Source organism: Ammodytes marinus (assembly GCF_949987685.1).
Source record: "Ammodytes marinus genome assembly, chromosome: 3".
Classification (NCBI taxonomy): domain Eukaryota; kingdom Metazoa; phylum Chordata; class Actinopteri; order Uranoscopiformes; family Ammodytidae; genus Ammodytes; species Ammodytes marinus.
In genome coordinates, this window is record NC_137232.1 from 11,961,688 (window position 1) to 11,973,501 (window position 11,814).

Consider the following 11,814-nt stretch of genomic DNA (forward strand, 5'->3'; position numbering starts at 1 on the left):
GGTGAGTAGCCTAAGCCAAGCGTAGTGTGGTGTGTTGTTCCTTAGACGGGGGGGTCACGTTTCAGTTGGTGTCTTCAGATTACACACGCGCGCGCACTCTGCCAGCGGGCGACACAATGGAAGGACCTGCCAAACATGGAAAATAAAAGAAGCCACGCCTTAATGTTAATCATTCCACACATCAAACTGTCCAGTCTGGAACCTCATTAAGAATGAACGGTAAATTTCAAGCAAATTTCAATACACTCCTACTTCTTAAAACACTTAGGGCCTACGTCAACTAAACTTGCCATACTCATTCTAAGCGCTATTCTGAAGGTTATTTCAGAAATGTTTGTTCATGTTTTTCATATCCTGATTCAGAATGCATTTTGTTCTTAAAATCATGTGGAAAATGCATTTTTTTTAAACCAGAACGTAGTCATTTGAATTCACAAAATACATTTAAAAAAAGTATTTATCCTAAATCTGTTCAGTTAAGACTTTGGATAGCCTAGCCTACTGTTATTTTGTAAACAATTTAATAAAGATTCTAACTGTTTGATTTTTTTAAAGAGATGTAAAGAAGAAATTCTCTCTTTAAAGAAATTAGAATACATTTAAAAAAATGTCACAGTCCAGACTTCCGTAATTTCTTGGCTTTCAATGCAACAAAAAGTTTGCAGCCCCCTGATCAACCACACAAAGCCGACCGCACCATTTGAATAAAACCAAAAACACATCCGCGTCCCACACTAACATGCACAGTAGACATGTTAAAATATACAGTTACAATGTAGATTTTTTACCATAGGATTAGCTTACCTGAATTCGCAGCAGGTGATGCTGTCCTGGAAAAAATATTTAGGCCTATCCATTGCAGTATTTCTCAATTCAACAGCTGACTCAAATAATCAACTCATTAGCCTTGTTTGAGATGGAGCCGTCTTGCTCAGACCTGCGCAATTATGACGCGCAAAAATGCTGTGCGCTCAGCAAGACCATAGAAAGGTTGCGTTCCGAATCGCATACTCTTTCTTTTTTCTATTCTATATATTACATCCGACGATAAAAAGAATCTAGTTAGGATGCAGTAGACATACTATTGGGACATACTTTTCTCTCTTATTTCATCATAACATTGCGCCTTGATCTTGCCTCTTGCTTTTATATCCGTCGCATCCCCGTTTGTTTTCATAACATGGACCTATTGGCTTCGTCGATGTTACGTCACTTCACGTGCGCACTGGATTGTGGGTCAGAATCGCCCAAATAGGATGCACTTTTCAACACACAGGCCGTGTCTGAACTGCCATACTAACGTCCTACTCATACTCATTTTGACTTCAATTTGAGTATGTGACGGTTGGGTATGCGAGTTTGGGTATGTGAGAAATTCCCGGATGAGTACTAACTTCCGGGAAGATTTTGGGTATGAATCGATCGTATACTTTTCCTACTCAACCGCCCCACAATGCACTGGGTCAATTCTACCCGCCCAGGAAAATGAAATATTTTCGAGCAAGTTGCTAGGCAACAACATTGTTTGGGGTTCCGCGATCTGACAACTGTAGCCTACGTGCAGTCATTCATACACTCTTACAATAGATAAGAGATGAAGATAAATACCTAACAACATTAGAGTCACTAAGTGAAATGAGTGTTGTGAGTCTCATAGTGGAGAGAGATCAGAACAGATCGCTGTCCCACACACCGCGGCTCGTCCAGCTCAACTCACAGACAGCTGAGTGCTGATGAGCCGGACAGAGAGCGTCGGAGGGATGCTCCGCCTCAAAACATCATTATTATAAAACAAGAGGTCTAAAACACAGATGATGAACACAGGACTGTAAAAATCTAGTTCAATATCTAACCTGTAGAGGGCGGTTATAAGCTTAACAATGTCTAAACTGCCTGAATCTTATAAGAAGAAGAAGAAATTCTTCATTGCTTGAGTATACTTCAACTGAGAACGTTTAGACGCAGCTCGCATACACAATCGATCTTTGAGTAGAGAGTATGCATGAGTATGTAGGATGTAGGACGCTAGTATGGCAGTTCAGACACGGCCTAACAATCTTGGCCGCATGAAGTAGACCATCCGGGTATTCTAACCATCCTAAATCTGGCCACAAGAATCGGGACATCCTAAATCTTTTTTCTACATACTATATAGTAGAAAGTATGCGATTCGGAACGCAACCATAGTATAACGAAGCAAGACGCGCGTCATAATTGCGCAGGTCTGAGCAAGACGGCTTCTTCTCAAACGAGGCTAGTATAACCTCCTGAAGTCGTTTGATAACAAGCTGATGATTTGGATCAGCTGTGTTGGAGAAAGTGGGGAGGGAGATAGGTTGGAGAAAACACGGGTCTACTGGGATTCAGATTAAAAACACTCATCTCCCCAGAGTTCAATTAGGAGCGAACGGACTTTGAGCAAACAATCCTGAGTGCCCTCTTTTTTCCCCCCTTCTCCCAAGTAGCCTATGATTTAATACTCGACAAACCTGCCTAGACTAGAAACACGCACACAATTGTGTGATTGTTCAAAAAAAATCACAAAATAGTCACACAAAGATAATTTAATATTCAAGTTTGGTGAAATACTTACTATAAACCGAGGAAGAACGGCTGAAGCGACAGGAGGACAAATTATTATCCAGAAGTTTTAAATCCTTCCGACACGTAAACAGGTGCACAAATCCGCATCCTTTACTAATTCCAGCCCGTATTTTTCAGTTTTTTTGCTTCGGGGGCAGATATGAGATTCCATGCAGGTGAAGGTCGCTACAGAAACATTATAATGTTTTGTCAGGACACACACACACACACACAGCGGAGCTTGGAAACCACGCCCATCACGCAGTGCGTCTCAAGACAAGGTTTTATTCAGACGTTTTGACAGGAAATATCAATGATTCACAAGGTATTTAAAACCAACTGTCTATTATTGACAACATCATCGGTAGGATAGGGAGGGGGGGGTTACAAGTCAAGAGCACAGTGTTCAGATCAATAAAGCTCAGGTTTCTTTCATTTATTGCAACTCCGTGCAGCCGTGCAGGCTTTTAAAAAACAAACAGAATGCTGATTTTTTTTTTCTTTCAGTCTGGTAAGTTAGAACAGAAATACACAAATGAGATAATCACAAAAAAAGAAAAAAGCACTTGAGAAATATCTCCATTACAGAGAAAAGGGAAGCTGTAGTTTTGTCATCTATAGCAAACCATGCAAACGTTCATAAAGGTGACGGGGGTGGGTAGGTGGGCTTGTCTCACCTTCTTTTGTGGAATAAAAGCCCTTTTAAATGGACAAGACAAATTAGGGAAATTAGCAGGTAAAATTTAAAGCACTTCTAAAAAGCATTCATTTATTTTCCAAACGTAGCTGTTAACGTCCTGAGAACTTCCCAGTGTAAGTTTAAGGCAGAGGGGGTATTTGCCATGTGGAATAACCTCAGTAACTTGTGGCCTCTATACTTGCCCTGTGTTCCAAATCACAAACTTTTTCTTTTTACTACACTACATACTAAAGTACAGAAGAGATTTAGGGCCACAGGAGAGAGAAAAAAATCAGAAAAGGAAGATTTTTTTTTTTCATTATGTCAAGAAATGTTGAGAATAAAGACGAACACTCCAAAATGCGATTGGAGTTAGTGGGGCATTTATGTATTTTCAGCATACTACAATTGACGTGCATGTATTGGGGCATCCTAAATCTTTTTCTGGCATACTAAATAGTAGGGAAGTATGTGATTTGGAACACAGGGTTGGTGAGAAACCTTCCAGCTGATATGACGTGCTGGTTAGTTAGTGGCGCCATGATAGCACCTATACAGTTTACTCAAGCACTGAAAAAAAGCACCAAAAAACCAATGTGAGTGCTTTAGGTTCCACTGGCATTTTGGTCGAGTCAAGTTTTATTAGAAGCACAAACTGGAAAATAGATATTTTTTGTAGATCAAAGTGTTAGTAAATTGGCATCCTCTCATCCATTCTATAACAAGAAAAATAAAATACACTCCTACTTTAGATACAAGTGTGCTGGTATGAGTATTTGGTATTGCAGCCCCCAATATGGATAATTTCACTAATATTGGGCAAAATACCGGTATCATATCAACAATATACAACATACTGTGTGCAGCGTAGTGTTCATACCTTTAAAGACCATCCTTTTTTGGGGAGCATTGAGTTAATATTAAAAAAGGCAAGGTGAAAACTCTGCAGATGGTAGAAGATACACAGTATACAGGTGCATCTAAAAAATATTGAATATCAATGAATTTTTTTTTTTTTTTTTCGCAACTGAATGCAAAAAGTGAAACTTTCATATAGTCTAGATTCATTACACATAAAGTGAAAGAAATACATAATACATACTTTTCAGGTGGTCGACATTTCTGTATTATTAATCTGTTTTTATGTAACGTATCTATGTATGTGATGTATTTTGAGATACTGAATTTTTTTATTCCGTGAGCTGTATGCCGTAATCATCAAAATTAAAACAAAAGAAAGAACTGACCCATATTTCACTTTGTGTAATGCATCTAGAATATCTAAATGTTTCCTTTTTCTGAATGAACTTTTCCATGATATTCTAATTTTTTTTTAGATGCACCTGTATGTGTAGGAAGCTACGGGCTAATGGTCGACAAGGTAAGACTGCTGTTAGAATGGGAGAGAGAGGCTCCAGGCAAGAGGACAAGGATGCGAGTCGTCTGCTGAGGCCGAGCGGATAGAGAGGTCAGCGCAGATCGCTCTCTTCGTCCTGTATGGTTTTCTTGATGCGGAGAAGCATGGTGGTGAGCCACTGGTCCAACCGCGATATGGTGTCAAACTCCTTCACCTGAAAAAATATTTAGTAAATCAAATCAAATCCAATATCAGTTTTATTTGTATAGCCCAATATCACAAATTGCCTCAGTGGGCTTCACATACCGCATTCAGTATGACACCCTCTGCCCTTACACCCTTAGCTCGACTGAGAAAAACTCCCAGTAAAAACCCCTTTATCGGGATTAAAAAATTGAGAAATCTCAGGGAGAGTTGAAGGGATCGCTCTACCAGGACGGACATCCCGCAATAGATGTCATAAATAGGATCAGGATTATCAAACAGTTTCAGTTAAGAAATGTATATTAATCTTTCAGGTATAAGAATGCTCAAATTGACATGGTCTGGTTCAAATAAGTTGCCATTTTTATGCGTCTATCAATACTTATTTTAATAACCATGTATGGGACTCAGAAACACGGTAAAAACTCATTTCAGTAAAGGATTTTTAAATTTACAGCTGCAGAAAAAAACCTTGGCTTAATTTTTTTTTTTTTTTATAATGCTCAAAGTGAAACTGTCCACTCACCGAGTCAGTGTAGGCATCCACGTTCTGTTCTTCACAGGCATCTAGAAGTTTCTGGTTGGATTAAAACATGTTTTAATTAATAACACATACTATATCCTGATACATAATACATCCTAATACAATCTACACAAACTGTTGATGACACCAATGCTGAAATAACTGGCCATAATACAATGATTTATGATCATCAGAGGAAAGATGAGACCGTTTGATAAACATATTAAAAGGTTCCTTGTAGTCTAAAACACCAGCATGTATTTTTGTTTGGGGAACCTGTTGAGTTCTGTTCTGAGCCGTCTGGGGCTTTTGTGATCTGATGCTGGGGGTGGAATGTAAATGAGGATCATTTTGCATTAGGCTAAAAACAATCCACTTGTTGTTTTAAATAAATACTATATATATTGTTGTTTTACCTAGTTGCTGCTCTTCTATTTGTGTTGGAAATTGTATATTCTGTATTGTTGCTGCTTTTTTTCTATTTTACTTGAATATAGCATATTTTCATGTTTCTTTCTTGGCATTCAGTCTGTGGAAAACAAAGAAATATTTCATTGTATGACTGAGAACATGTTTCTTTTTGTGCATATGACAATAAACACTTTGAATCTTGAATCTATATCTAGAAATGTCCTTTCAGGAAGCAACAGGCGGCCTGTTGTTAAAGTTTATCTCAACAATCTGTTCACTTTTTACTCTCAATATCTAGAGTATTATTCCGTTTTTTTCTTTTAAGTATTTCAACGCTAATATTACCAGAAAACTCACCTTCACCAGTTTGCATTCCCGGGAGTCTGAAAAGGCCGGGAACATTTCTTCGTACTTCTGCACAGCGAGCTGAGTGACAAACAGGGTCAACATTAGGACAGAGGGTCAGGTGACACGTTGTTTACATGGGTAACGAGTTGTGTGTTACGTCTTACTTTAGCGTTCAGCATGTCAACACAGAAGTGACAAAGCGCCGCCTTGAAGAAGTGATCCTTGGCACTGTATTTCAGCAGCGTGCTGTCCATTGCGTGGGTTCCAACCTAAAATCAAAATCAATCAATCAATCTGCATTTATATCGTGCTTTTCACACTCATGAGTAGCTCAAAGTGCCTAACAGATTAAAAACAACAGAAAAATAAAAAAAACAGCAAATAAAATCAAGAGAAGAAAATGAAAAGAACCCAACCTTCCCACCCCCATAGACATGCACAGAGACATACACACATATGTACAAACACTCACACACACACACACAAGCTGTCACTAAAGAGACATACAATAACAAAGTACAATTATTTTCGGTTGTTGTTGTTCCTCTGAAGTGAATGATATGATCTGAAGATGAGGGGCAGCTAGGGGAGAGTTGACAAACCTGTTCATAGATCTCAATGGCTTTGGGATACTGCTCCAGCTGGGCCGCGTACGTTGCTACTTTCAGAAGGCACTTGTTTGCTGAGCTGTGATGGGAAAACACACAGACGATTATTTGCTACACGTATTGACAGAATTCAAAAGGTCAGTGACCACCATGAAACTTAAAAGGTGGAGACTAGTCAGCGATTCTGGAGAATGCTTGTTGTCAAGATCACTTTTTGTCAATCAGTGAATATCTCCTCACAATCCACTACTATCAATCCATACTGTGTGTGTTGAAAAAATAAAATTGTTTTTCACCTGGTGGACTCTTCCCCTTTGTAATAATCTGCTGCCTGTTCATAATGAGCGATGGCCTGAAATGGAAATTGGACAAATTACAATAAGATAATAATTAAACACTTTTTTTTAACATCATTTTTATATAATCAGTTATATAAGAAGCAAGTTATTGCCCATGGAATGAATACGTTCAATAAAAAATAAATGCCACACAGATCTTTCCTCTGACCTTGTCGATGTCCACCAGCTCCGATTCATATATTTCAGCGATGGTGATGTGATGTTTGGCTGCGATCGTGAAGCGCCCCTAGAACCAAAAGAAAATATGGATTTACATATTAAATTAATACCATATTGGCTCCGGCCTTCGTTGTAGTGGTCGCGGGTTCGAATCCGACCCGTGGACCTTTACTGCAGGGCATCCCCCCTCTCTCTCTCTCTCTGTTACACCATTTCAACTCTTTACTATCAAATAAAGCTTGAAAATGCCAAAAAATAATCTAAAAAAAAAAAAAAAAAAGTGAGTTTCCTCTGCATAGACTTACCATATCAGTGTAAATCTCGATCGCTCGGTTTAGGCAGTTTATGGCCTCTGTTGGTAGAAATAATAATATCAAGATTTAAGACGTTATACTATATAGACTGTATATAAAAGCAGGTTAAGACACATGACATATTCTAAGACTGCAATTATTGAGTTCAGTAAAAACTTCAAAATAAAAGCCCAAAGTGAGAATTACCTTTCAAGACCGACAAATTAAAAAGCAACATGTTGAGATCAAAGTTTGAGGCGAGTTCCTCTTACAATGTTCCTGTGCCTAAAGTATGGTGAAGACCACTGGCACTAAATGTCATTCTTTTTTTCCAGGGAAAAATTATTCGTCCAAATTCCCCTTTTTAAAAACCCACTTATTTTCCTTGGCTTTTATCTCTAGTTGAGGGCGTTCTATCCCAGTCTACTAGAACTTTTACTGTTGTTGTGTGTTTTAATTTAATTTTAATTCTTGCTTGAATGTGTCTTTATGATGTTTTGGATGTAATGCATTTTACTGTACTGACTTTTAGTAACAGCAAAGTAGGAAGAGTTGTGAATATCGCTGTTAAATCAGTGGCACTTTGTCTGGTAGATCTCAATGACATTACGCTTTATGTGTAAACTATGGTCCAAAGGAACTAGTAAAATAGCTTGTAAAACAGGCCCTATGAGTTACCCTCAGCAGTCAGTCATATATCCCAAGGTTAGAGATGAGTAAGGATTGTAAAGTGTATGAAATGACGCTCCATAAAAACGGTAGAGTTTAAATCCTTAAGTCAAGGTCAACAATTACAGCCTTCATACCCAAAGGCACGGCTCGTTAATTAACTTGGTCTTGTCGTATCTATACAACCATAGAATCCATCCTGAACCCAATGCCCCCCAAACTTAACTTGCTGGCGTCCCACAGTGGATAGTAGAAATAACCTGTGTGTGTGTGTGTTATGTATTTTTATCGTATATTTTTTTCTTTCTGTATGTTTAAAATATGTTTGTTTTCATTGTATTTTTTGTTTGCAAGGACCCCCTTGAAAACGTTATGGTTTCATCTCAACGGGTTATACCAATAAAATAATTAAAAAAAAATAAACTATGAAATAACTAGGGCTGTCAAATGAACGCGTTAATTTCGATTAATTAATCACAGAAAAATTAACGCGATTAAAAAAAATTAACGCAGATTAATCGCACTTCTATAATGCCCTTTGACACGGTGCAAAAGTGCTGCGCAGCGGCACCTGTAGCCAATTGCTTACACGGCCCGCACGGATAGAAGGGAGAAAAGTAAAGAGAGAAGCAGGGGAAAGGAGGCGAGGGCTCTATGGACGGTTTATGAGATGCTTTGGGCAAATAAGCATGAAGGTAGGAAGACATCTTACTTTATTCTCCGCAGTGTCTGTGCATTATTGATTTAATGGGTGCAACAATGTAGGTTCAAAACAGTATCTCTCAATCTTCCTCCGTGTGTCTCAATTTTGTTTGCTAGCTGTCTCGTCTCCGCATAAACGGACACACGCCCCATGTGTGTGTGTGTGTGTGTGTGTGTGTGTGTGTCAATATTTTTGCCTATGAGTACGACGATGGTGAATGAATCGGCTCAGTTGTGGGAGATGGAAAGTCGTCATTTAGCCTGCTTGTTTTTTTGAGAAAATTCGGCGCTAGTTCCTCATTTCATTTCATGCAGAAAAACCTGACTGAGGGGAGGAGACAGAAGTTACGAGAGATGGAGAACGAGAGAGAGAGAATCAAACTGTAGCAGGCTATACAGCGGTTTATAAACAGGCATAAAAGTCTCATAAAAGTATGCGATTAATTTAGATTCATTAATCACAGAGCCTGTAATTAATTAGATTAATTATTTTAATCGCTTGACAGCCCTAGAAATAACATAATTTGAGAAATGTGAATGATAACAACATATACGAAAGCACATCATAGCACAGGCACTGCTAACATTACAATGGGTGGAACGCTCCGGTTGCTAGTGAAAAGAGCGTGTACCATATTGTCTCAGGCATCGTTGCAGTGGTCGCGGGTTCGAATCCGACCCATGGACCTTTACTGCAGGTCATCCCCCCTCTCTCTCTCTCTCTCTCTCTCTCTGTCTCCCCATTTCAACTCTGTACTGTCTAATAAAGCTTGAAAATGCCAAAAAATAATAACTTTACAATGGTTACCTTGTGGATCGGCTTTCTTGAAGGCGTTTCCAGCGTCTATGAAGTTGGTGGCGGCGTCGTGTTTGCTCTGCATCTGGAGGTGAAGGCGAGCGGCCTGGGAGAACGCATTCCCCGCAGCTGCAACCAAACATTCTCAGGTTAGAATTTTTTAGAATCAGAATCCTTTTATTTACATTTATTATTTTCCATTTTAAATCTGCAATTTTTATTTGATTTAAATGTTCTTTTTCTAATTGTTAGCTTTAAAATGTTTTATTTTTATTCATTCGCTTTTCTAATGTGTATTATGTATTTTAATCTTGCCCCTGTAAAGCACTTTGAATGGCCTTGCGTCTGAATTGTGCTGTATAAATAAACTTGCCTTGTCTTGCCTTATTGTCAATGCAAAGACAGTGTACAACCAATTTAGCAGCAATCCTCAAGGTAAAAGAAATTATATTTAAGCAGAAAAATATGTAAATTAACATTTTATATAAGCTATAAAAAAATATACTGTAAATAATTTAGCAGTAAATACATATATCAGTAAATAGTTTAGGAAGTATTTACCCTCGCCCTGGCAGAATATATCATTACACTTGTTAATTAAACGTAACCTGTAATAGTCTTTTCTTACCACACCAATTTTTGGCCATTTTGTACATGTTGGCTGCTCTCACGTACATGTCACAAGCCTCTTCTGTCTTGGAGGAACCCCTGTGGGACAAAACATGCATTTAGTTAAACAAGACTTGGACAGATTATTGCTGTGGTGTTACTCACAAAATAATATCAAGTGCCATTATAGTTTTTGCGAATGCCTACACATTGATAATATAAGGATATGTATTGATCAATAACAATGATTTAAATCAATATGGGGATCAATAAAGTATCTATCTATCTATCTATCTATCTATCTATCTATCTATCTTATATCCCTGACTTAACTATATGGACATTTGCATCTGTCACTTGTGATATGCAATGTGACCATATTGCATCATATGTTGATCTGTGTGACATGACATTACTGCAAGTTATTTGTAAATTATCTACAAAATAGATCCTACTTTTTATTTGGAATTTACTCATTACAATATCAGAAAATTATTGATAAAAAATATTATGTCTTTCTCTGTGTCTTGCTATTTTTATGATTTTTTAAAAGGTTGATTTAAGACATTTCCATATCATGTAAGGCCTCATTTCAGATAAATAAACCCAGTGCCCTTTAAGACTATTTAAGGATCTGCGTGCAACTTGTTTATCCATAACCGGCCGTGTTTCCTAACTTACTACCCTACTATTCTACGTTGATGCAACTCACAAATCCATACTCAGCTGTTGTAAACAAAAGTGACGGGCATGTAATTTGCAACCGTTCCCCAGTAGATGGCGCTATAATAGCAACAACCCTCCAGTTAATATCAATATACAGTGTCGTTAGCGAGTCACTTGAATTGTCACACGACTCATCTCCGATTACAACCTTATCAATACCCCCGATATGATCAAGGCATTCCTCACTTCAGACATGGCAGCAACTGCTATTGTGAAATAAGCCACTTTCGCTCCTGCAATCCTCTCTATTTTACTCTTAAATATTGTCAGAAATATGAGATCTGAAGAAGAACGATTAAGCTATAACATTATACGTGTAGCTAAACTGTAACGTGGGCCACACGAGCAACAATAACTTAACGTTAGATATGAAGTAACTCAGTCTTGCAGTGGTGTGTTTTTAAATGTGTTTATTTAGTCTTGCCTTCACATCTGGCAGCAATGGTCAGATAGCCACCTTCCGCTTACTTGGCCCTTTAGCTTTTGACAACATTAGCTAAACAGAAGCTAACCAGAAGCTAACAGCAAATACTCACCCAAACATCGCTCCAAAAAACGACGAGGATGATTTTAATTTCTTGTCGGCTTCGGCCATTAAAGCCGCCGCCTCCTTTTCTTTGCCACTATTGTCCATTTTCGTGTCTCTGCTCTTGATTTTTGAGGAGAAACGAGGAAATGCGTAAAGTCAACAAAACTTGGTGAGCAGTGGCTAGCAGCAGCAGCAGCAGCAGCGGCGGTAGGGTTTGGTTTTTCCTTGTTACATCACCAGCCGCAAAGTAACCATCACC

General features: G+C 38.4%; 1 protein-coding gene across 1 annotated transcript; it reads right to left on the bottom strand.

Annotated features, from left to right (window-relative positions):
• On the bottom strand, positions 1 to 11,761 carry napab (N-ethylmaleimide-sensitive factor attachment protein, alpha b). Its single transcript, XM_080053600.1, has 12 exons — positions 11,563 to 11,761; positions 10,320 to 10,399; positions 9,704 to 9,820; positions 7,537 to 7,583; positions 7,221 to 7,298; positions 7,010 to 7,065; positions 6,708 to 6,792; positions 6,270 to 6,374; positions 6,115 to 6,183; positions 5,350 to 5,400; positions 2,594 to 4,833; positions 1 to 126 (listed from the first exon to the last, which is right to left on the bottom strand). Exons 1-11 carry the CDS (start codon positions 11,658 to 11,660, stop codon positions 4,732 to 4,734), a joined length of 888 nt encoding a protein of 295 aa, XP_079909726.1. The 5' UTR covers positions 11,661 to 11,761; the 3' UTR covers positions 1 to 126; positions 2,594 to 4,731.
• Between the last annotated feature and the right edge of the window lie 53 nt (positions 11,762 to 11,814).